The 24,164-nt window shown below is 61.4% G+C and overlaps 1 protein-coding gene across 1 annotated transcript; it reads right to left on the bottom strand.

Moving 5' to 3' along the window:
• Positions 1–569: 569 nt before the first annotated feature.
• Positions 570–22,318, bottom strand: SNX18 (sorting nexin 18). The gene is made up of 2 exons (XM_054575340.1): positions 20,623–22,318; positions 570–1,683 (listed from the first exon to the last, which is right to left on the bottom strand). Exons 1-2 carry the CDS (start codon positions 22,211–22,213, stop codon positions 1,430–1,432), a joined length of 1,845 nt encoding a protein of 614 aa, XP_054431315.1. The 5' UTR covers positions 22,214–22,318; the 3' UTR covers positions 570–1,429.
• Between the last annotated feature and the right edge of the window lie 1,846 nt (positions 22,319–24,164).

Here is a 24,164-nt window from a genome sequence, read left to right as displayed (position 1 = left end):
GCTCAAGTCTCGCTCCATAAGAACAGCAGCTACTCCAACCTTGCAGTGGCGATTCTTACATCTACGGACGCAAGGGTCCTGTTACTTAGCTCAGCAACTAGGAAAAACATGGAGATTTTGGCTCTTCAAGCCAGAATCTCTTTGTGCTTTTTAAATGAAGCTGCTTTGGAATCTTTTTGGTATTTATCAGCCATTTCTATTTCCCTTACAATAAAAAAAGAATATATTTAAGGTAATTTTTATGTTCAATGTCCTGGGGGCATTGCTTGAAAACAAGCAATCACTTCTTTCTTTCAGCATCTGGAATAGAGAGAGTATTTCTGGTCCCTCCTTAGATCGACACTACTTGTCACCGTGTAACACTGAATTTTACAGACGTCCCTGAAAAGTGTTTGATTAAGTAAACGATGAATCACAGTGGAGTCTCAATTGGTTAACAGTGTAGATCCATTAAAAAAAAAATCACACTGAATAGTAAAAGAAAACCTTCAAGCTAAAAACAGAAGAAAAGGGGAAAAAAACCCTCCTAACAAGGAAAACCGAGGGTGTCCTCACCGAGGGTGTCCTCACCGATCCTGCACAGTGTCCCTGGCTGGCTGGGCTCCGCCTTCCCGCGCTGCAGGAGGAGGGAGCGGGACCGCCCACCACGCTCCGGGATGCAGGCGGGAGGAGGCTGCGTCACTGTAGCATCTCAGGGAGCAGAGCGGGGCCCCTTCCTCCCCCAATGGACTTCAAGCCCCGCGATGAGCGTCAGGTCCCCTCGGCCGCACTCACCGCAGGGTCGGGGACAACCCCTGTGGGTGGGGGGACAGCGGCCTCCCTCCCGCCCACCGGCCGGCCGGCCCCAGCGACAGCACAGAGCCCCAGCAGGCCGTGACCCTAGGCACCGACTGCCTTTCACGCTTCCCTCAGAAAAGTTGTGGTTACGCAAAAAGGGGGGTGGGGTGGAGAAATGAAAACTGACGTCTAAAGGCACGAAGTCGCATAGCTGCTCTAGTTGGAGTTTGTAAACAGAGAACAGGCTGAATTCCGGGAGCCCCGATCGGCGAGAGGAAAAGGCGACCAGAGCAGGCGTGGCCGGCGGCTTCTCTGGGACCCTTTGCGGGTTCTGAGGTCTACAGAGTAGGCTCTAAATACCCATACTTTAAAAAGCAATAAGGCAAATAGTATAATCGTTATTCCAAAAGTTACAATGGTAGTGTAGGCATACATAGTATAACTTAGTTACAACATGTGGTACTGTTTCTACTATCGAACCGTCCTAACCGTCTCTGCCCTACATAACTGTATATCCAGCCCAGTTTCAGTTAACACAAAACCAGCCTTGTACCACCACTGCGCGTTGGCCGTAGCTCTTCGACAGCAGTTTCTATTCTGCCGCAGAAATTATTCTGGAACAGGAGAAAGTCCACAGTCCGCTGTCCAGTCATTAAACACTATCGTATTTGTGAAGAGCTTCTTCCAACTTCTGTGTCACTTTTTGGAAAAATATTATTTGTTGTTGTAAGAAATGCTGCATCTGTGATTTAAAGTCTCTCACTCGAATTTGATGGAAGTGGTGAATCTCGGCCAAGGTGGCAAAAGAAATGGTGTTGCAGCGGTCCTGGATGCCGTCCGCCTTCTGCACCTCCATCTTCCCCTCCTCCACGTGCCGCCGGCTCTCCTTCACCTTGGTCAGCGCGCCTGCAGGGAGACAGAGGGCTTCAGAAAGCAGGCCCGCCCGTCCCCGCGGCCCCGGCGCCCGGGCCACAGAGCCGGGCACGCGGAACACTGGCCGGGCCCATTTCAAAGTCCTTTGAAATTTAAATAATGACAGTCATTACTTATTTAAAAAGGAAGGAATCTGGTCAAGTTTCTGAACACTCTGATGCTGCCGTTTCACTGGTTAGAACTGTCCTTTGCCATCGACCAAGTGACGACCCTCTCTCTTCCCAGTAGAAACACTAGACACAACTGCAGAGAATTGTCCCTAAAAAAAACCAAGAAACCCCGCACTTCCCGCATTCCTGAGAGAAGGGGCTGGACCCTGTCACGCACACACGCAGGCAGTGCCTAGGGCCTGCACTCGCCCGGAGGGAAGGGAACACGGTCATCAACTAGTAATGACACAGGAGCAAACTCTGCTTCGCAGGCGCACAGCTGCGACCCTGCCCTCTGCACACCCTGTACGTGAAGGGCTTTCTCTATAAAAGCAAGAGCCTGCAAGGCCCCAGAGCCTGCAACTCACTTATCGGAAAGTCTCCCTAAGGAGTCCGTACACAGGACTCCAGGGCTGGACAGAAGCAGGTCGCGCTCCCTCGGGCCCTGTTGCAGGTCATGCAGGGCCACCACCCCCGTGAGTACTGGCAAGGAAGGCGCGAGGGACGCCCGTACGCCCGGCCGGCCAGGAGCCTGGTGGTGGCCTGGGAAGGAGGCCGGGGGGCCATAGGCTTCTGTTGAGAACTATCCCCTGACACTTGTGTGCAAGGCGGAGGGAAGGGGATGCGCCCTGCCCCGCCCCGCCTCCCGAGCACAGTCCTGTGAGGACACAGGAGGGCACCGCTGTTCAGTCCTCGGGGCAGGAGACAAAGGGAGCCCACGCGTTCCTGCAAACCAGAGGTGGCGAGGCCCCCAGCGCCTGACCCAGCCAGCGCCGCAGGCCCGCTTCCCGCCTCCGTCCTGCGCTCACCCTCCCGCTGTGGGGCAGGGAGGGAGAGATGCCCCCGGGCCCCTGGCGCAGCAGTGGGAGCAGGGCCACAGGGGGCGGGAGCGGGGAAGCCCGGGCTTCGCTTCCGAGCGTACAGTTCGGACAGTGGTGGAACATCCAAGGGGAAAAGTTCTAAGTCTCTGAACCGCCCGCACATCAGTGCAGAGTAAACACAGGAGTAAGAAGGCCCTCAGAGGGGAAAGGGCGCTCTTCTTAGACACAGGCAAAGCCCTGAGGACTTCGCCCACCGACGACAAGTGTCACACGCACACTCGTGCATGTGCGGGTGCTTTCATCTGTATTTCCTAAACGGGATTTTTAAGTGTGAAGTGGAGAGAGCACCCCGGTTCCACCGACCCATGGCCGAGACGTGGGGCCTGCTCCGCGGAGAAGCCACGTTACTCGCACGAACACGGATTCATGAAGACGCTGGCCAACTCCACGCGCGAGCCCGGCACCTGCCAAGTTTGGTGCTTCCCGTAGAAAAATCGACATGGAAAAAAAGACCAGGAGAGCATGAGACAACTAAAGATGACCAAGCACAGGCGATTCTGAAATTCAAGTTCGAAACAGCGAGAGAGAACAGAGGGAGGGAGAGCCGCGCGGGAGGGGCAGGTCTCGCAGGCGGCTTGCGCCCCTCAGCACAAGTGGAGGTGCCAGGCCCACTGTGCGTGCATGGTGTGCGTGTAGGAGGGGGGGCGCCGTGGTGAGCCCCTCCGTGCCTGCTGCACCGGCTGGCGGATGGTGGAGTCGCTGGGTGGGCGCGGCCCTGCCAGCCCTTCCCAGCAGGGGCGGCGCACATGTGTGCGAGGGCCTCAGCCCAGCAGCTGCCGAACTCCCAGCAGGTGGGGTCGCTGCGTCCCACGGAACCGCTCCCACTACACAAAGCTGCAGCCGGCACCCATAAAACCAACCTAAAGACGGGCACGCCCGAGGCTCTCACAGCCTCTCGCACCAGCAAGGTGCCAAAACTCCTGGGCGCAGCCGCGTGTGCAAGGCCTCCGAGGCCTGGGACCCTCGGGCACGGCCACCTTTTGGCTCTTCACGCAGTCACGTGTGAGGAGCCAGGGAGAAATGTGAGACTCAGTGCTCTCCCAAATACGAATTTTTAAAATAGGTAACACAAATTCTGTTCTCCGCAAGGCCCCCAAAGTTCCTGGGGTAGGACCTAGACTTCAGTTAACTAACGTTTACAGCCCTGGCTGGTGTAGGTCAGTGGACTGAGTGCCAGCGTGTGAACCAAAGGGTTGCCAGTTCGATTCCCAGTCAGGGCACAGGCCTGGGTTAGGGGACAGGTCCCCAGCAGGGGGCACGCGAGAGGCAACCACACACGGATGTTTCTCTCCTCTTTATCCCTCCCCTCCCCACCGTCTCTAAAGTAAATAAATAAATCTTAAAAACGGGTACAGAACACGCTGCCGGAACGGGACGGTTGTGCCACACATGCAGCACCCAAGTCCCTGCCTCCTGCAGGTCTCTGAACAGGCCACCCCGCAAAGCACGCCGTGGACGGGCACGCGCCGGGGCACAGAGGCAGCCGGGCCCCAAAGCCGGCCGCTCTGTGGACGGGCGGCCGACCACGGCCTCCTCCGAGGGCCCGCGGGGCGCACGGGTCCAAGTGTGGGGCGCCGGCCGCAGGCCGGGCGGCGCGCTGGGGACGGGGGACAGGCGGGCGCCAACAGCCCACAGCAGCTGCCAACCAGCAACGGCTAATGCTGGGCACCTTCCCTGCACGATCCCCAACCTGGCAGCCACGAGGCAGCAACTCTGTAACGAAGCGACTGCTATTTTTACAAGAAAAGCGGAAAGCTACGCAACCCCTGTGAGCCTCAGAATCACCAGGTAACAGGGTAAGAGGTGAGATAGGACCGAGAGCCCAACTGACAGCAAAGCACACACCGCAAATATTTAGAAAAGAAACCAGAGCGCGAACGGGCCACAGAGGCGGGGCCGCGCGCCGGGGCGCGGCACACCTCTCCCTCCCGCCTTCCGCACAGGCCCCCCTCCGCCTCTGCTCCGACCTCCAGCTCAGGGGCCTTGCCCCCCACGGAGACTCTATACAGGCTCCGAATGCTCCTTCCGGAAACTTCCCTCGCTCAACCCACTGACTGCACCCGTAAAGCCCTTTCGCTTTTAGAAGATGCTTGTTTTTCTCAGCTTTGCAGTAACACGATCAGGATGCCATAAACAAAACAATGAAAAAAAGCACCTACATCGTAATTTCCAGAATCGAAGCCCAAACTGACATGGAGGCGGGGCGGCGCCCGCCCCACCCCTGGACGGCGCTGTAAATTAAGAACAGCTGAGAACCGCACCGCGGGACCGCGCAGGGATACCCGGGCTTCGCGTGGTGCAGGGGGCAGCCGGGCCAAAAATCACTCTGCAGACTAGGAACGAAGGGCAGGACAAGCCACCAAGGAGGGGAGGCGCCCGAAGGCCAACTCTGCGGGAGCGTCCGGTGGGCCCGCCTGCCGCGGCCCGGACCGCGGGCGTGACGCGCTGGGGCCGCAGCGGCACGGAGGCAGGGGCGCGGACCGTTTCCGGGGTCACGGACCCTGTTTCCGGGGTCACGTGGTTTCTGAGGCGACGCGCTGACGCGCCTGAAACAAGGAAGGGCCTATACAGTTTCGCTGAACGATACTCTCTGGCTGGAAATCACCTGTACACATTTCTACACGTCCCACATTTTAATATTTAAAATTTTAAATATCACAAGAAAGGCAGGGAAAGCGGAAATTCCCCTCAGGTCCAGCCTCCGAGCACCGGGAGGCTGGCGAGGGACAACGCCCGGGGCCGAGACGGCCCCAGACCGGCCCCCTGACCCCCAGGGCCCAGCTCCCCCAAATCCCGCGGCCGGGGAGGCGAGCGCCACCCTCTCCCCGCGGCACTCCTTGGCAAACCCGGAGCGGTGTGTAAAGGCCAGAAACGGTGCCCAGAATCTAAAGAGTACAGGAAACGCGTATTTTTTTAAATCACGGAATCAACACAAAAATGAAAAAATAGAGGCTTTCCAAACCTCTATTTTAAAGTGGTTGGGGAGGAATCTGCCCCTGCCAGCCGCCTCCCCTCCCCTCCCCCACCCCGACAATCCACACTGCCTCCCAAAACGAAAAGGGGCGTGGGAGAGTGCGGAGAGAAGTCACGCCACACACTCGGGGGACGAGCGGTCTCCGTGGGTTACACAGAAGACCCCACAGTACTCACGGCGCCAGCGCCGGCTTTAAAGGAAGAGGAAATGAGAAACAGCGGTGCTCGGAGGGCCCCGCGGCCGGCGATAGACGGACCCGAGGAAGCCGCAGCGGGACCAACGCGCGGGCGCGGGGAGAGCTTACTGTGAAGGCGAGACCCAGGCCAGCACTGGCTCCTGGGGTTCAATAGGGAAGGACCGTCCACGCCGACGGCGTGAGAACCTTCCGGAAAGCACTCACATCTCCAGGGCTGCGGAGACGGCGGCCTAGCGGAAGGCAACACACGAACAAGCGCAGCCCGCAGCTACCCAGCTGAAAACGCAACGCGTCCTCAGCGCCGTTCCCAGCACCGGGGAGGGAGGCCATTTATTTCCGCCACAGCCACTCTGCCCCGCGCCCCCAGCCGCCTCCGGGCCCCAGGCGGAGCCTCAGCCACCACCGCCGCTGCCACCCCCTGTGCCCGGGCCGGAAGGGACAGGGAGCCGCCTGAAAGGCTCCAGGCCGGAGCCCTCCGACTCACTCAATCAGACGAACCGCGGGGCTCTCTCCCGGGACACAGAGCGCACTCAGGAGCTGACGCCCTAAGAGTTCCTCCCGAAAGGAGCCGCAGGAGGCCTGGAACCTCCTTCCCCTCCCCGAGGATGAGATGCCCAGTCCCCACGGGGGGGGGCGGGGCGGGAGGGGGGCGATGCTGAGGCCGAAGCCGCTTTCTTACTTCCTTTTGAAAGAGCTGCAAGGGCCTTCCAAGAGTTTGGGGCACAGCTCTCTCTACCTTACAAACGGGGGGCTAAGCGACTTGCCCCAAGTCCCACACTGATTCACGGCGAAGAACCGGCCCCCCCTAGGCGCCTGCCACCGTGGCTGCCCGAAGTCCCCCTTCCCGGAAGGCCAGCCGCGCGCCGACCTGGCCGCGGCACGGCCGTGAACAAAACCTCCCGGACTCCACACGCTTCCCGGCGGATTCTGTACAAGGGAAACGCCCTGCAGGGCTCGGAGAGCGGCACCTCCTCGCCGCTGCCCGCCACGCGCCGCTCCACGGAAGTGGCAGCCTCTCCCGTGTCTCCCGGCGGCAGCCGCCGGCCCCGGTCCAGAGCGCACTCAGCTGCACAGGGCAAAGCGCTAGATAACCGCGGCCTGGTTCACAGACCACGGGTCCTCGATTTTAGGGGGGTTAAATTATTGTCATTAAAGGCAAAGTAATTAGAGCTAAACAACCGAATCACATGAGATGGTTCATTCATGTTACAATCTTAAAGGGTTCAACCTCCAAGGAACTCCTTTATGGGTTAACTACGGTCCAGGAAGCGGGCACCATTTCCGGAAGCATCCCCTCCCTTAGAGAGTGTTCCCCGAACTTACTTCCACCCGTGGGACCGTCTCAGGGCACCCCTAGGACCCGGCCGGTCTTTCTAAGATGGGCGTGGTCAAGCCCTGGCGTCCTCCGGCCCCTCAGCACCGGCACGCACCGCGGCCAGCCGGCGGCATGCACCAGCACCCACGGCCCTCCAGGCCAGGCCCAGCTCTGTCCCTTCCCCATCTGCAGAGCAATCCCTTTCCTGGGAACCTGGGACCCCGCGGGCGGAATCCCTCCAGGCACCTCTCAGAGAGGCGCCCTCCCCCAGCCCTGCCCCCCACCCGGCCCCAGGGCCACAGGCGGCTCCCACCACCCCCAGCTGGGCCGGGCCAGGTTCCTCTCCTCCGCAGACCTCTTTTCTGGTCTGTTCTGTCCCTCCTAAGACCAATCACACAAAAGGCCCAGTCACTAAGCAACAGACATCCAAAGGCTACCTTTTCTCTCTTAATAAAACAAAAAAGGCAAATCATGAACATGCCAGCAACACACACGCACAGTTTTCTGTCTTCCCAGGGCCCTGACCCAGAAACCCGGAGCCCAGGCGTGGCCACGGGGCCGGAGAGAGGCCGAGGGGCAGCGCCCACGCCTGGACAGGGCCTGTTTTTCTGCCTTGGCTGGCACAGCGACAGGTGGCAAGAAAACACGGCCTGGGCCCTGCCTGCTTGGCACTCCCTCACGGGCGGCCACGCCCCGTCCCTGCGACGCCCCACCCCCGCCCCCTTTCCTTCCGCCCGTAGGTCCCCACCCACCCACTTGTCCTCACTCTTTCCCCTCCGGGCGCCAAGGAAAACATCCCACGACACAAAGGCCACGGTTCCCCTAACAGAGGCAGGATGGCGTCCACACACAGGCAGCGGGCAGGGCGGCCACAGGTGAAGGGCACCAGCTCCGCAGGCCTGGGCTCCGCACCTGCCAGGCTCACCTCCCCCTCCTTCCCCGAAGGAAAGCAGCCAACACCCCACTGACCCGGGCGGGAGAGCGGGCGGGGGGAGGGGCAAGGCTGAGGGACCCAGCGACAGCCGGCAGAGGGACAGCGGGAGCCTGGGTCCACACAGGTCCTGCTCAGGCAGCCTCATCGCACCTGCTGTGGCGCAGATGCCTCATCCGCGGAGACCCCCGCACCCACGGAGCAGCCCCTGCACAGAGCACAGTACCGACCCTGCCGAGGCGAGGCTCGGCTCGGGGGCAGGTGGCCCACCCTCAGCCTCCAGCCCTGCGAACGCCGCTCCCATGCCACATGGTGCTGCTGGGCTCCACGTGGGGACAGGTGTGAACACAGCAACACACGCGGGGGCCACAGGGAGCAGTGAGGAACTCAGGCAGGTGAGAGCGCACTCTTGAAGCCAAGAGCTACTACAATTCAAAGACAGTGAATTAAAGATTCACTTCAATTCATAAACATAACAAATGACAAAGAGAACTTCTGGGTCATTTTAGAAAGGAGGTAAGAGGGTTGGGACGAGGAAAATCAATTGCCAAGAAAACAACCACCAAAGAACCCAAAACGAACAAGAAAACCTGGCTGCCTGATGATGAAATGCTAACTGTTTAAAGGACACAGGCCTCGAAGCCTGGACCGGAGTGTGTTCTAGGGAAAAGCCTTGTGACGTCTTAACTAGTCAGCCCTTCCCCCCATCGGCCACCGCGATGTGCAGGGCAGGGCAACGCCGGGTGTGGGTGACAGCCTCCGCCAGGAGCACGCCACCCCCAGGCGCTGGCTGCCGCCGCCGCCGCCACCGCCGCCCACCGCGCACGCAGGTGCGGGCCCGCAGCCCCCTCGGCCGGAGACAAGGGGCGGGGCTCTGCCCCTCATGGCTTCTTTGGTAAAACAGGCTGCTCGCTGCCTAGAAGGTTCTTGTAGTCCAGCTTATACTGAGTATTAAATGTGTGACATAGTGACTAGGGTGATACATTCAAGGAAATCCCGTAAACACAGTGGTTTTGTTTCAGAAGAGGCGGATACAGTGGTGAAATGTTGGTCTGCTCAGGGCCAAGCACACAGAGATAAAGACTTTAAATCTGAGAACAGGAAAACATTTCATTTCTTTTCTTCAAGACTGAATACTCACAGAATCCTAATGAAATGAGGTAGAAAGACTATCCTTGATAATCGTGAACATACAATAAAACTTTTTAAAAAAACCCTGACTTTATAAAATAAAATCCTCAGACGGGCTGAAATCCAGAGAGGACAACAAATGCCGCAGCCTCCACTCCTCACCTGCCAGCACGCAGCTCTGCTGGGACCCCAAACACCTGCCGTGACCTGAAGTACACGCACAGGGGCTGATCCGAACAGACACGCGGCATCAGATACGTCTGCAGGCTGCTGGCACTTTGCGCATAGGTGCCCTTTTGACGTGGAATAAATGTATTTGTATGAAAGACAAGAGTGGACCTTGGAAACTACCTTTAACGAAACCTGAGTTTCTTTTTCCTAGGAAGATAAAGGGAGACAGTCGCTAAAACCAGTTGCCCAGCCGCTGCTGAACCAACGAGCTCCCCCGTGGGGGCAGGAAGGGACCTGGCTGCTCAGGGGAGGAACCAAGGAGCCCGGAGGCGGACCGGGGTCGGGGAGGGCGTCGGACAGCGCGCGGCGGTGGGGAGGGGGGGTCCTTCCGGGGAACACACTGCTGGCTCCCAACCGTCCCCCACTGAGGTGTGGCAAGTTTTCGCCTCCAGAGCTGCAGCCGGGGCCTCGGGGTCACAAGCCGGGCACTGACCGGAGGGCAGCACGGCCATCCGCCTCCCTCTGCACGCCCGCGGCGGCCGTCGTGACTCCGCCTCGCTTCATGGTCACTAAGCTCTGGGGACAGCTCCTAAGTTAGCTGACTTAAGGTGAGGCCCACCCCTGGCCCCGGGTTTCCCAGCTTCCCTGCTCCGCCAGGGAGCAGGACCCCCAGGAACGCGCCCTCACGCCGGCCGCAGCCGGACTCCCCGGAAACGGTCGCCCACAAGCACCAAGGGACAAAACAAAGCTCCCAGAGCTAGACCGTCTTCAAACAGACATGGAGCGCATGCCATAAAACGCGAAAACTTACACACGCCCCGTGCTCACACCTGTTAGCATGCAGTCAGAGACGGCTCACCGCAGACCACACGTGGCTCTTGGGAAAATCGCAAGCCTCACGAGATGCAGAAAGAGGCCTGGAGAACGGGATTTCGGAGACCCCCGCCAGCCCCCTCCTGCCTTGCCCCCAGACCCGCTCCTCCTCTGAGCCCGCCTCTTCTGATTCCCCGCCTCACTGCTTCCTGCACCCACCCTGAAAACCTGGAAGGTAACTCGAGACTCCGCCAGCCGGCCGTGCGCCCTGGAAGGTGTCTCCAGTCCACCGGCTCCTTTCTGACGCCGCCCTCACGCTGGCCGCTCTAACAGCCCGCACGTCTGTGCTCAGCCAGCAGGAGGCGCCGCCCGGAGCCCTGCCCGCAGCCAGGCTGCATGGCGTGGGCAGGGGTGCCTCCCGGGGCCGCAGTTCCACCTCTGCGGCCCACCTCCCACCAGCAGACTGGGGGCCATGAGAGTACGGACCCCCGCATCTGCCAGGTTTCTGTGGAAGGACTGAGTGTGAAATGTGGGGCGTCGTGCCAGGCACAGGGCAGGCCCTTGACACCCGTCCGCTCTCTCCATCACGAACACACGCTACTGGGTTCCTGCCAGTGTCCCGCCTGGCAAACTGCCCCTTGCAGCAAGGGGTGCGCTGGTCTCGGCCGACATAGGAGCAGACCAGCCCTGGCCTCCTCATCGGTGGGGAGCTCAGGGTCACTTTGCTCCCCCGGGCCCCCACGTTCACAGGTACAGACGAGCCTGAGTCCACTCTGGGGGAGTTAACAGCCGGACCAGGCTGGACCGCGTCCCACAGTTCACCCCCACCTGGGACCTGGGACCGGCCTCGCGGTCGCACGCGGCATCGTGCTGCTCTGGTCAACGATGGGCCACGTACGACAGTGGTCCCCGAAGATTTCAAAGGGGCTGAAGAACTCCTCTGGCCTACGGAAGTCACAGCTGCCACGGCACCCTCAGGTGCTGCATCGCGCCCACGCCTGCCGCCGCCGCCACCTCCGAAGGGGTCCACAGACGCCCCACCCCGCCGGCCGGCAGAAGGGCAGCCTGCGCAGCGGCGCACAGTCCCTCAGGCACCTGACGAGGAGGACGGGCGGCTCTGGCACTGGCACAGGTACTTACTGTACTACGCTGTTTACTGTTACTTTAGAGTGCAAGCGACCTCCAAACGCTCGCTGTGAAACCGCTTCGCGGACCGACCTTAGCGGCACCCACGTCCTGCTGGGCGCTCCCTCGCTCGCTCGCCGCGTCGCCTTCTGTGCAGGATTCAGTCTCGGGTGGTCATGCTCGGGGCAGGGTGGTAGCCCCGAGCACCAGGCTGCACCGCGCAGCCCTGTCACATGGGGCTGGACCAGCGGGGCTGGGTCCACGCCTCTGTGAGGTTTGCATGATAAAGTCTCCTAGTGACGCATTTCTCAGAATGTACCCCATCATTAAGTGATGCGCGGTTATTTGGAAATAGGGTATTTGCCTGTGTAATTAGTTTAGGTGGGGCCACGCTGGAGGAGGGTGGGCCCTAAATCCTGTGAGACTAGCATCCTTGATAGAGGAGGAAGCGCCGTGACAGACACCCAGGAGGAAGGCCAGGTGAAGCTGTAGGCGGGGACTGGTGTCGACAGGCCAGGGAACCGCAGGGACCGCCAGCAGCCTCCCGAACCTGGTGTGGCGTGGGCCCCTGCCCCCGGCCGCTGGGGGCGGCATGGGGGCCCTTCCAACATCTTCCTGTTGGACTTCTAGGAAGTTAATGCCACAGCTGATAATCATGCTTAAAATTATTTGCCACACAGAATGGTTATTCCACGTCAGATTCAAGGAAACCGAGACTGAGAGAAGCCTGCAGCCCAAGGTCACACAGTGAGCTGGCGGGAGCTCAGCCCTCGCGGGCGCAGGCCCCAAAGTCACGCACCTCCGCCGTCACCCCTGCTCCCGCGTGCCATCAGGCACCACGCACACACGCCTGGGGCGTTGCCCTCACAGCCGCCGCTCTGCTCCTGCCGCTCACCCTCCAACTGCGCAACCTGCGGGCCGCCAAGTCACGGGCCGGACAGTGAAATACTTGACGCTCTGGCGTGGAAGCAAATTGAGGCTTATAGACCGATTGAAAAGTGGAAGGAATCACTTAGGAACGTAAGAGCCACTCTCAGCTCCGGTGCTGGGAACAAGCAGACGCCTGGGTGGGAGCGGCCCACCGGGCGCAGCTGCAGACCCTGCTCCGAGCGTCTCCACGGAGGGTCCACGCCCGGGCCTGCCGGTTGCTGTTCGCTCCTCCCGGGCTCTTACCCTGTCCTGCCCGCGCCAGCCCCTCCGTCCCGCAGTTCAGCCCTGCGGGCACCTCCTCAGTGCAGGAGGTCGAGGCCTCTGGCCCGGCCCCACCCGAGCTGCCTGCCCGCCGGTCACCAGGACCCGCCCCTTCCCCATCTGGTCTGGTCTTCACCCCCTGCCGCAGCTGTGAACCCAGCGGCAGCGGCAGCGGCGGCGCGTCCGGTCCTGGAGGAGCTTCTCTGAGAGCGTGCCGGAGTCCTGGCCACAGCTCCGACCCTCAGGGGGCCCGTGTGCCGCCGTGGCCGCTCCGAGGGGGACCTGCAGAGGCAGCAGCGCGAGGCCCCGACGTCCGCACACAGGGCTCCCTCTGCCCAGAGTGCCCTCCCCGCACCCTGCCCACCAGGCTGCTCCCAGCGGCTTTCCTGGGACTGAGACCGGGAGGGGCCGCTCCCCAGTTAATAAGCCCTCTGTCCCGCTTCCCACGGCTGTACCTGCCCCTCACTGTCCCAAGCCCCTGGCACGGAGCGTGGCACTGACCGCAGGCCGACCAAACCTGTCCCGGTGTTTCCAACACCAGCAACACTCCTCCACGCTCCTCCCAGTCAAAACGGGACCACCCTCCCGCGGGGAGCCCTGCTGCCACCCAGCCTCCCACGGCTCTGACTGGCACTGCCCTCCTGCGGAGCTGCACCCTCGGGGGGCGCGGGCGCGGGCCCCAGAGCCATGCCCGGCCCTCAACAGGATGCGAGCCGCTCTCTGGGCCTTAGGCCTTCAGTTAAGCAACGGGGGGCCCTGGGGAAAGCGCCATGATGAAAGCTCACCAGGGAGGAAGGACGGGGCACACTCGGGGTTCAACGCCTCGAGCCAGCAGAGCGAAATCACGCCAGACATGAGCCCCACCTCCCTGACACAGAGCGTGAAGCCCGTTCAAACTTCCTCTCCTCTACCCAACGAACGTCGGGAAGTCGTTTCATAGATGAGCGGGTCCAAGAGGTTTAAATCACTCACAGGTTAATGAATAACTTCACCCATAAAATACATCCAGATCCCATTTTTTTCCTGTGTACTTTTAAACTGTTATCCATGTTCATATCGACAGGAAAACAAAAACATTCTATAAACCACAGGAGACATCTGTGTCCAAATCAACCAGGAAGTGCCTACCTCATTAACTCACCCGGCACCCTGAAGCACGTACTGCACACAGACAAAACCGTGCACACACACCAGCCACGCGTGAAAACACGGCCCCTCAGGAACCAGGAGCAGCCGTGGGTACACACCAGCCACACATGAGAACATGGTTCCCCAGAAACCAGGAACAGAGCCATGGGCACGGGCGGAGGCACCTGGGGGGGGGCTCCACGGGGGGTGGGGGTCAGGGAGCCACAGGCGGGCAGGGCGGAGCAGAGGCTGGGCCGTCTGTGCCCCTGCTGAAGGAGAGGAGCTAGCGAGCGCAGCCTCGGGGCATCTGAGAGGCTCTGCCCACCCCCTGCTCCACCCACAGCCTCCCGCGCCTCAGGGGACGAGCCCATTCTTGCTGCTGGTCCCCCTCCATCCCCCTCCCTCTCACGGGCCACCTCTGATCCTTTACAAAAAACTTTAAAGTATACCCCAAGGAGGACCCCTCCTCACCCTGCCCACTGTCCCCACCCTGGTCCGACCTCGGGCCTCTCGCTGAGTCAGCGGGCAGGTTCCATCTGGGTCCCCGCCCTCAGCAGTCTGTGCAAAGGGCCGCGTGCTGTCCCCCCCACCCGGCTCGAGCCAGCTCAGCTCTGGCTCCCGTCCCACTCGGGCTGGGACTGTGAGGCCTGACCGTGACCTACGTCCCGACGCATCAGACCTTCCAGGACCCCACCCCCGCTTGGGCCCTCTCAGGGCCGACCACCCGGCCTCGAGGCTGCCCCGCGTGCGGCGCCCACAGGCCTCCGCCAGGCTGCCTCCTCGCCCCTCCAGGGCCTGCGGGTCCAGGGTGAGCCTGCTCCTCGCTGAGTGGCCTGGGCCATCCTTCTCAACGCCTGCTTCCACCTCCGTGCCCACGGCCCTACTCCCCGGCACACGCCGCACGCCACCTGCGCTACAGCTCAACACTGTCTGCTGCTCACAGCCTCCACCCACCGGTGCACAGCCTCCACGGGGCGGCGGCCGGTCCGGGCCACTGATGCCACCCAGCGTCTTTAATTGTGCCTCATCTATGCTGGGCGCTGAAACACTTGCTGAACGAAATCGAGTTTATCTTTCAGAGGACCTTACACATAAACCTAGTGATTTACTCAGCTCCCCTCCCTCCCACCATCTTCTTACCTGCTAAATAAAACATCGAATTTCTCGATCGGAAGGGGCCAGCCAGGACACAGTGGGAGATGGGGAGACGGGGAGGCCCGAGGGAAGGCACAGGGTGGACACAGGGACTTGCCTTGCTCCCACTGGCGTGGGGTCGAGATGCCCCTGCGAGGCCAGCAACCCCAGAGTGCGTCTACTTCCGGGAAGGAGGAGGTACTCAGAACGCAAAGGGACACGCGCACCTTGTAAGAGGGAAAAGCCACCACCTCCTTTGCTTGGTGGCCCTGTCACGTACCCCGTCACCTGCGTCAGACGGAGCTTGTCCCGCCCGCGCACACACCTCGCAGCACGGCGGGGTGGGGGCGCGGGGGGGTCGGCGGCGGCGCGCGGGGGCGGGACGGGACCTCAGTGTGTCTGCTGCTCCGAACCAAAGGCCAGCTGGCGAGGTACACCCAGGAGATCGCGAGCCTCACCTTCGTATCAGGAGATGAGGGTCGGAAACGCCAGAGCGACGTGCGCAAAGACGGAGCATCTGGAGGAGAAGCTCCCTGCAGACTCTTCCTGTGAACGCCACCTGGCGACTCCCAGGAACACAGACACACGCGTCTGTGCCCGCCTCGCCCGCTGGCCCACACAGGGCGGCCGCAGGGCATGGCCGCGAGCACCTGCTGCCCGCAGGCCGCTGGGACTGCACACTTCCGCCTGGGAGGGGACAGGGCGAGCGGCCGTGTCTTCCGAGGGAGGGCGGCTTCCACACACGCGCACTTTCTGCTTCTCAAAAGGAGGCAAGCGGCAAGTGGTTCCTAAGACCGTGACTGACCGCGGCCGAGGAGGAAGTGCTCCCACTTTGCCAGCGGGGACGGGGGCTCACAGAGGGGGACATGGCTGTCCGAAGCTCCTGCACACCAGCGCCGGCCCCCGGGGGCCCTGCTGGCCCGCAGACGCCGCTCTGCACGCCCCCCTCCACGGGTAGGGCCGACTCGGCTCCCCGCGCCGGCCCCCGGGGGCCCTGCTGGCCCGCAGACGCCGCTCTGCACGCCCCCCTCCACGAGCAGGGCCGACTCGGCTCCCCGCGCCGCCCCGGGGGCCCTCCGCACCCTGGCATGGGGCCTCCCCGTCAGACGGCGAAGGCCTCGGCGAGGAGCCGCGTCCTGTCCAGCCCCGGCGTACACAGCCCCGCTCCGTGCCCTGGGCGTGTGGGGGGCACAGGGCGCAGTCTCCTGGGGGCTGTCTCTCTAAACCGAGCGGGGCATGGCTGCGCCACGCTGCGTGCGGCAGTCGCGGAGGCCAGGGTGCCACAGGGCTGCTGGTGCGGCCCTCAGGTTTGATGCTGAAAGACTTGAGACAACGCCGCCGCAGGTTTTCACTCAGCCTGCAGGAAGGGGCAGAGGTTCGGGACAGTGTTCTGACTGGAAGGGGCCTGAGACCCTTCTGCCCCCGGGCGCCCTGGCAGGACCCTGTGCTGAGGGACACAGGGCGTCTGAGCACTGGCATCCGCTGCAGGCGGGCCCCCGGGGCGGTGCCCGGGGAGGGGGAACTGACTTCGGGAATGTGAGCGGCGTCCCCAGCCTCCTGACGACGCCTGCCTGGGGCCAGCGCACGGGTGTGTTACCCTGGGAGCTCGGCCTCCATTTCAACAGCCCCACGGTAACCTCCTTCTCACTGGGGAAGGTCAGCCAGGCCAGAGGGGAAGCGGCAGCCGGTGTCCCTCCGGGCCAGGTGGGGGTGGAAGCAGGGACTGAGGCGCAAAAGGTGAGTGAGCTGCCGTCCAGCCCCGAGCCTGTGGGCCCAGGGTGAGCCCGCAAACAGCCCGCTCCCCAGACCTTTTCCCGATCCCGGGCGCCACCCTCTCGGGGCTATTTTAAGCCCCAGGAGAAGTGACAGCGACTGGAAAGGCCCACGCTGGCCTCACCCTCCCGGGCGCCCTGCTGGGCTCCCGCTCGCTCTAATTAATGCAGGAGGGACGTGCCGCCTGGCCGCACGGCGAGCAGGGCCGGTGGTGAAATTCCACCTGCAGCCCGAGGGGCCGGCGGCCGCCTGTGGACAGAAGGCTCCGTCCGGGGCGGTTACCGAGGGCAGCGGAAGGGCCCCTGAGTGTTTCGTTTGAGAGGACAGAACACGGGACAGCCTGTCCGTTTACGCGTCTAGTTCTGTACCCTCCTCCACACCTCGGACTACGTTTTACCAGCAGATCGCTTGCCCATGACGGTGCCGCGCTCCTCTGGAATAAACCGCCCCCCCTTCGGTGGCTCCCTCCCGCTGCCTAGTCCACACTCACAAACAGAGATAAGGCCGCTGCCTGCGCACATTTGTGATCTTTCCTCCTGCAATATTCCCCAGGAGATAAGTCTGAGGCTTTTAAACCAGGGCTGCTCCGTGAAGACTACGCTTCATTACATGTCAGAGAGTGATCCTATCTCTGGAAACGGAATGGAGTAAGCTAAAGAGCTGATAAAAATATGTTCTCTGTCGAAGCCCAAAGTGGCCAAAGTCAGCGTTACACAGGCACAGTGTAGGCAGAGAGGACAACGAGGGGCAATCGAGGCCGCAGGGTCACAGAGCTGTGACAGGCCCGTGCACACTGCCCGGCAGGTATCGGTGAGCAGAGACTCGGAGGGACTCCTCTTAGGACAGCACAAAACACGCATAAAATTCAGATAGATCCTGAACTTCCACCCACTGCCCTGCGGTCCAGAGCGAGCCGCCCTCTTCCCACACTCGACTCCATTCACTGAAACAGATCTGTTTATCTAAGACTCCACAGCCGATGGAAAAAACCCCAATTCTAGAATTCTCTTTTAGCTAAAGGAACCACACGGCTCTCTTCAATTCTGCGGCGCGCACTTACAATAAGACCATTATTAAGTTTAAGCAACGGTTTCAGTACTAAGTGTAGTCGGGAAATGCCAGCCCACCACAGTGGAGGGGCCTTGAGCTCCCCGCCCCGTTCAGGAGTGGATCCTGAGGGCAGGCCCTGCTGAGCGGACCGCAGAGACAGGCCGCAGCGCACAGGGGTGGCCGGGGCTCAGGGAAGGGGGCTGGGCAGGGCCCGCCTCCCTGCCCTTCCTTGGCTCGGCCTCAGTAGGAAGGAGGGGGTGCTGGGGCAGCCCCGCTCCGGGGAGGGAGCCGCCAGCACAAAGCTCTTGACACACGCACCAGGTGCGATGAGGAACTGAACTGTTTAATTCCATTTCATTGTGATTAAATTTGCGCAGCCACATGTGGCTCACAGAGCCAGCAAGGAAGAGCGCTGGCCTAGGACACAGGAAAGCGGCGTCCGGGAAAACGGGAGAGCCAGGGCCCGGTGCGCCTACCCTCTCCCCCAGGAATTACGGGGGAGCCCCGTTAACTCCCCCCTCAAGCGCCTCAGCCATTTACAAGCGCTGTCTGATCATCTCCTCCCTCGCCCTCACAAACGAGGACAGCCTGTGAAATGCAGAAGTAGTGAAACGGCTTTTCTCTGGCTGCGAACAAGAACTTCAGAATGGAAAGAGTTATTTAGAATTTTTAAATATCTCCCTAAATTGAAATACAAACTTTGGACCAAATGTTTACAACAGAAGACTGTTTAAGCCGCTTAAAGATTTTTATCTTTGTTGTTGTTGTTCTCCTTTGAAACCTCCGAGGGAGGGAGGAACAACCTGTAAACAAAATTCCCAGCGCCCTGTCTCAAAGGAGGTTCATTCAAATGGCAACTGTGTGATGAGGGGGGAGGGGCAGGGGCGGGGCGGGGGTATGAGCTGCTCCTCACAGCCACAAGTTGGAACATCCAGAACATGTTAAAATGCATCAGCCTGGCTTGTGAGATCCCTCTCATCTGTGTTGCTAAAAATCGCCAGCACGAGCATCCCTCGTGGCCACGGGCCACGTGCTCTCGCAAACCGCAGGCTAGAGCTCCGATCGGCAGCCTGTCCTAGAGACGTGCCATCAGGGGATGCGGGCGCCCTGCACATGGCACCCCGAGGCCGCGGCGCAAACCAACGGCCCTGAGTGCCAACTGGGTTCTTTCTGAGATGCCAAAAGACGACGCTTGGTGCCCCGAGTCTGTCTAAATGACATAAGATGGTGCTGGTTTTTACAAAGGAAGTTTCTCGCATCCCAAGCCATAGGAGACAATTTTAGTTTTAAGACTAAAAAAAATAAACAGACCCCATGGTTTAATAGGTGACAGAGACGACTGCTGTAAACGCAAAAAAGATCTTAGAACAAGCACCGTGCCTGTTCTAATAAATAATTTCAAGAGCAGGGCGCGTCCCCGAGCGTGGGGCCTAGGGGATGGTGAGGCCAGGCACCCGCATCGAGGCTGCAGGTGTCTGTGCTGGGCTCCACCCTTTCGGCTATTTACCAACGACTTGCCCAAGTTCAAGTAAGTGCGTACAAGGGCCACTGGCACGGGCACAGCACGGGTGTGCATGGCAGCAGCACAATGGAACTTAAGCGTCAGGCCCTGCGTTCAAGGCTCAGAGTCGGCCCCACCAGCACCAGCCAGGAAGCCAAGGATTTGCAGCAATTTAGGCAAAGAAAAGGCCTCGGGTGCAGGCGCAGGTTCAGGACAGGCCCAGGGAGACACGGCCGCTCCAGCAGCCGACTCACTCTCCGGCTGCCGCAGCTGCCACGACAGCGGCTGCGGCTGGTGCTGCGGATGGTCCAGGCCCCGCACTTCAGGGGGGCAGGGCCCACTCAAGGTGGCTGGGGCCCCGCCCCGCCTGTGAGTCAGAAGGAGTCACCCTTTCGGAAAGGGAAGGAAGCCAGACTGCCGTCTGCGAAGGTCTGACATGGGGATGAGGAATAGGCTTGTTCTGCGTGGCTCCAGGGGACAGAAAGAGAGGCAAGAGAGGGGAATTTTAGTTCAATGCAAGTAGGAATGTGTCCAGGACGAGGGCTGTTCACACCTGGGCTGGCCCACCTGGAAATCCATGGGTGGCCCCGCACTCCCCGAGGCCAGACCTGACGCCAGGAGGTTTCCACCTGCGGGAGGCCAGCCTGGGTGACCCCGTCCACTCCCCGCCCCCACACGGAGCAGAGGGCTCGCACAGACAAAACCCCTGCCTGACGCCCGCATCCCACCCGAGTGCAGACCACCGCTCCGGCGCATTTCGTCACGTGATAAGCTGCGGCTGCCAGGCCTTTAAGGCGAGTCGGGCAAGAGCAGTTACTAGGAAAACAAGTTGGGGGGGGGGCAGTCTCCGGTGTCTCACTGGGTCACTGGAACGACGCCCTCAGGCACAATGTTCCGAGACTATACGTTCTAGGTAGTTTCCCGTATCAGTTCCCTAAATAACCTTCTACACTTCAGTCTTAACAGACTCCAAAATCAGAATGACTGAGCTTGAACAGATTTTCTTCAGACTTCCTGAAATTCTGCAAAGGTTGCAAGCGCGCAGGCTGGGCAGGAAGTTCCACGGCTGCCCGGGCGGGCGCCGTGGAGACCTGATCCCGGTCCCTACCCACGCAGGGCGGGGGCTGTGCAGAGGGGAGCGACTTACCTGCAACGGCGGTGGCCACTCTCCCCACTGTCCCCGTGCTTCCTGAAACCCGCCGCTGCTGAGTGACACTGCAGTGTTCATACCAGACGCCTAACGCGGTTTGGGTCTCCTTCTAACTGTGCCCTAGACGCAGATCCCAGATCCCAGAAGTGCACGACCCAATATCCAAACTCAAAACGCTGTCAGAGAAAGCACTAGTCTGAGAGATTCACAGCGTTTCTGCCAAAGCCACTGCCACCTCCCCCCTCCCCCACGACTCCCAACAGCGCACCCCATACCGTCAGCCGCGAGGCCAGCTTTACCTTTCTGCACGTGGATGATGTCTGGGAAGTTGGCCAGGTGGCCCTGGTACAGCGCCAACAGGTCCATGACGGGGTCCAGGTCCTGCCTGGGCTGATCGGCAAAGAGCTCCCCGATGGCATCGTAGGCGTCCCCGGTGAAGGCAATGGCCTGGTTCAGGCCGGCCGAGAAGGCCTGCTGGTCCAGCTCGAAGGCCTGGCTGAGGCCGCGCAGGGACTGGCCCACCTTCTGGTACTCCTTCTTGAAGCCGGTCACCTGCTTGCGGGCGAACTCGGTGGCCGTGTGGTTGAGCTGCAGCGCGCTGTCGTCCATCTTCTTGGTGAAGCTCTTGAAGCCGTCGATGCGGCTCTCCACCTCCTGCAGGTCCAGTGCGGCGGCGGGCGGTGTGCTCAGAGTCAGGAAGAAGTTGGCGCCCACCATCTCGTCCTTCTCGGCCTTCCTCTTGCCTTGCTTCCAGGCCTTCTCGTCGGTGCCGCTGGGGCAGGTCAGGAAGTGCTGGAAGACATCGCACTGCGCCAGCACCGGGTGGCTGGTCATGTGGTTCATCCACCAGATCAGGCCCTTCCTGCGCTTGGAGATGAAGTCCTCCTCAAAGCGGCCAGTGGCCTGCTTCTCGGGCAGGTGGGGCACCGAGATGACCGGGAACTTCTCAGCCAGGCGCGCGTACAGCCAGTCGAAATGCTTGTAACGCCGGTGCACCGGCACCTGCGTGTGCGTGGGCACCAGCTTGTAGGAGATGTAGCTCTTCATGCCCTTGAACTTGGTCTGCTTGGTGGGGTCGTCGATGGTGCACTGGAAGGGGTAGGGATTCTCCTGCCACTCGGGGCCGTAGGGCCCCAGCACCACGCAGAGCTTGTCCCCGTCCTTGACGAAGCCCGACGCCTCGCCCAGCACGAAGGCCTCCCCACCCGACTTGACGAAGGTGGAGAAGCGGTTCAGGTTGCGGCTTACGGTGGCCGAGCTCTTGGCCCCCGACGGCTGGTGCTGCGCGGGCGCGGGGCCGCCGCGGGAGCCCAGAGACAGGTCGGAGCGTGTGGACAGGCGGTAGCGGCCGGCGCCCCCCGCCGACGACGAGCCGTCCAGGTCTGGGTAGGCGCCGCTGCCCTGCGCGCCAGGCTCATCCGCCACCGTGGAGCTGTCGTCCCACTCATCGTCCCAGTCGTCGTCGCTGCCCTGGCTGGCCTGGTAACCGCCGCCGTAGAGCTGCTGCGGTGACGGCTGCAGGGTGCCCCCGCCGTAAGCGAGGCCGGCGCCCGGCGGCGGCTGGAAGGTGCTCGGCGGCTGGAAGGAGCTCGGAGGCTGGAAGGCGCCCAGCGGCGCGGCGGGCAGGGGCTCGAGGCCGCCAGGCGGCACGTTAGCGTAGCGGGCCGGGGCGCCGGGGCCGCCGTCCGCCACGGGGACGGGCTCCGGCGCGCGGATCACCTGCACGTACGAGGCCGGGAAAAGCCCGCGGTCACCGCGGCTGTTGATGCCCTCGAGCCAGCCCTCGATGTCCTGCTCGCTGCACAGGCTCAGCACCTCGTGCTCCCGCAGCGAGATCTCGCCCGGGTTCTCCGACCTGAAGTCGTACAGCGCCCGGGCGCGCAGCGCCATGGTCCCGGCCTTAGCCGCCCGGCCGCCTAGGGCCCGCGGAGGGAGCCCGAGGCCGCGCGCTGCGCCCCGCCCGCCGGTCGCGCCCTCCGCCCGCTCCGCGCGCCGCCGTCTGCGAGCCGAGCCGCCGCCGGGGGGCGGGGCCCGCGGCCGCCCACGTCCCCAGCCGCGCTAATCGACCGCCGAGAGCCGCGCGCCAGGCAAGAGCAAGCGACGTCCGTGCCACCGCCCGTCTCCGGCCCGGCCCGCGCCGCCGCTGCCCCCTCGCGGCCAGTGCGCTACAGTGGAAGCCGGGGTGACAGGCGGCGGGTGCAGGTGGCTCTTCAGAAGTGGATGGGCTCAGACCTCTTCGGGTTTTTAAGTGAGAAAACGTCTCCTGGAAGGGAAGTTAACACAGTGTTTGCATCCCCGGTAAACGCTCCCACTCTGAGCGCTCGGGGACTGGTGAAGGGCTGCCACGCGCGGCAGCGATTGAGTCGTGAAGGCATCGGACGCCTTGTCTGGGCACCGCCTGTCAGCTCCCGTCCAGCGGCCCCAGCGGGAGCCTGAGGGCGACGCGTGGCCGGGAGGGCCAGAGCCCAGGCAAGCAGGTGCTGCGGGTGACACCGAGCGGCGGCGCGCAGTGAGTGACAGCTGGGGCTGCGCTTCAACCCACCTGCAGGCCACGCCTACCTGTGTGGCGGTGAGTGAGCCACTTACTGCACCTAACGCCAGGTAACCTCTACTTTGCAGACGAGGGAAATGAAACGGGGACGTTAGTCTATGGCGGGCTATTTGGCGACCCCTGTGGAAGGCTTCGCTGCCGCTGCCGCTGCTGCTGTGATTTGGAAAGCAAACACCCTGTCCGCCTTCATAAAGAAAATGTGGGTCCCCGGCCACTAGCGCGGGGTGTGCGCACCAGGACGGTGCCCGCGGTCACACCCAGCTCCTCTGAGATCAGTGACCTTCCTCCAGCGCGCTCGCGCGCGCGCTCTCTCTCTCTCTCTCTCTGCATTTGTATCATTTTTAGGATAAGTAGATTTTAAAAATCGCTGCCTGAAATAGTAACCAACTCCAAACTCGTGCAGTTGCTTTGTTTCACATCGTTTTTCTCCCCCTCGTCTGTGATTTGCCCGAAGCCTTTTTGCTCCTCATCTTCTCTTATTAAGTCTGCCTAATTATCCCTTCGAAGACACCTCTCATTGGGACTCGGCATTCATATGTCATTAATTTCAGCCCATCTTCTGACCCTTTTCAAGCGATTCTGGGAAACAGGCCAGGAGAGCATGAAGTTTCTGTAAGGGCCATGGTATTCCAAGCATCCTGCACAAAACCACCAGCCCGGGAAATCAGAACTGCTCCCATGGTGTTTGTTTATAATGCAAACCTTCATTCCTTCCAGTAAGCAAATTCTGAATGACAAGGCCCTTAGCTGAAAATTCTGGGGTGGGACTTCTCACAGCAAGCAGGAGAGGTCCTTGAACGCCAATGTCAACAATGTATGTGGCCAGAAACATGAGGTCGACATTTACTAAACATCTACAACACAATTTATTTTACTTATTCACTTGTGGGAAGGTGAGCTATTTATGATCCATGGATTCAGTTTCACCCTTCCTGTTCATCTGGAAGGGGCTTCTCAGACCATAGAGTTTACCGATAGGACATACAACTGGCCGCGGGCCAGGCTCTGGCAGGCGGAGGCGACACCCCCTTTCAGGTGAGAGTGTCCCCGGAGTTCTGGACGAGGCGAGCACAGGCGTGCCGGCCCGCTCTGTGGAAGCGGAGTGCGGGGACCAGCGGGTGTCGGCGCTTTGGCAGCCCCAGTGCCCGGGCGCGCGTTCAGCTTCTGGAGCCTGGAGGGAGGTCAGGCATCAGACTTCCGGAAGGGACAGGGATGCGCTGCTGAAGGTGCAGGGGAAGCCTTACCCCAAAGGATTCTGGGTGTCTATGAAATGTATTCAAGTGTTAGGAG

The sequence above is a fragment of the Pteronotus mesoamericanus genome, unplaced genomic scaffold, assembly GCF_021234165.1.
Source record: "Pteronotus mesoamericanus isolate MK-2021 breed Mesoamerican mustached bat unplaced genomic scaffold, CSHL_Meso_final contig_29, whole genome shotgun sequence".
Lineage (NCBI taxonomy): Eukaryota > Metazoa > Chordata > Mammalia > Chiroptera > Mormoopidae > Pteronotus > Pteronotus mesoamericanus.
The sequence above is the reverse complement of the archived record's forward strand: the minus strand, read 5'-3'. Positions and strand labels throughout refer to the sequence as shown.

Coding starts and splice junctions, on each gene's coding strand:
- SNX18 (XM_054575340.1), bottom strand. CDS start 22,213: ATGGCGCTGCGCGCCCGGGCGCTGTACGACTTCAGGTCGGAGAACCCG. Junction 1,684..20,622: donor CATCATCCACGTGCAGAAAG/GTAAAGCTGGCC, acceptor GTCTCCCTGCAG/GCGCGCTGACCAAGGTGAAG.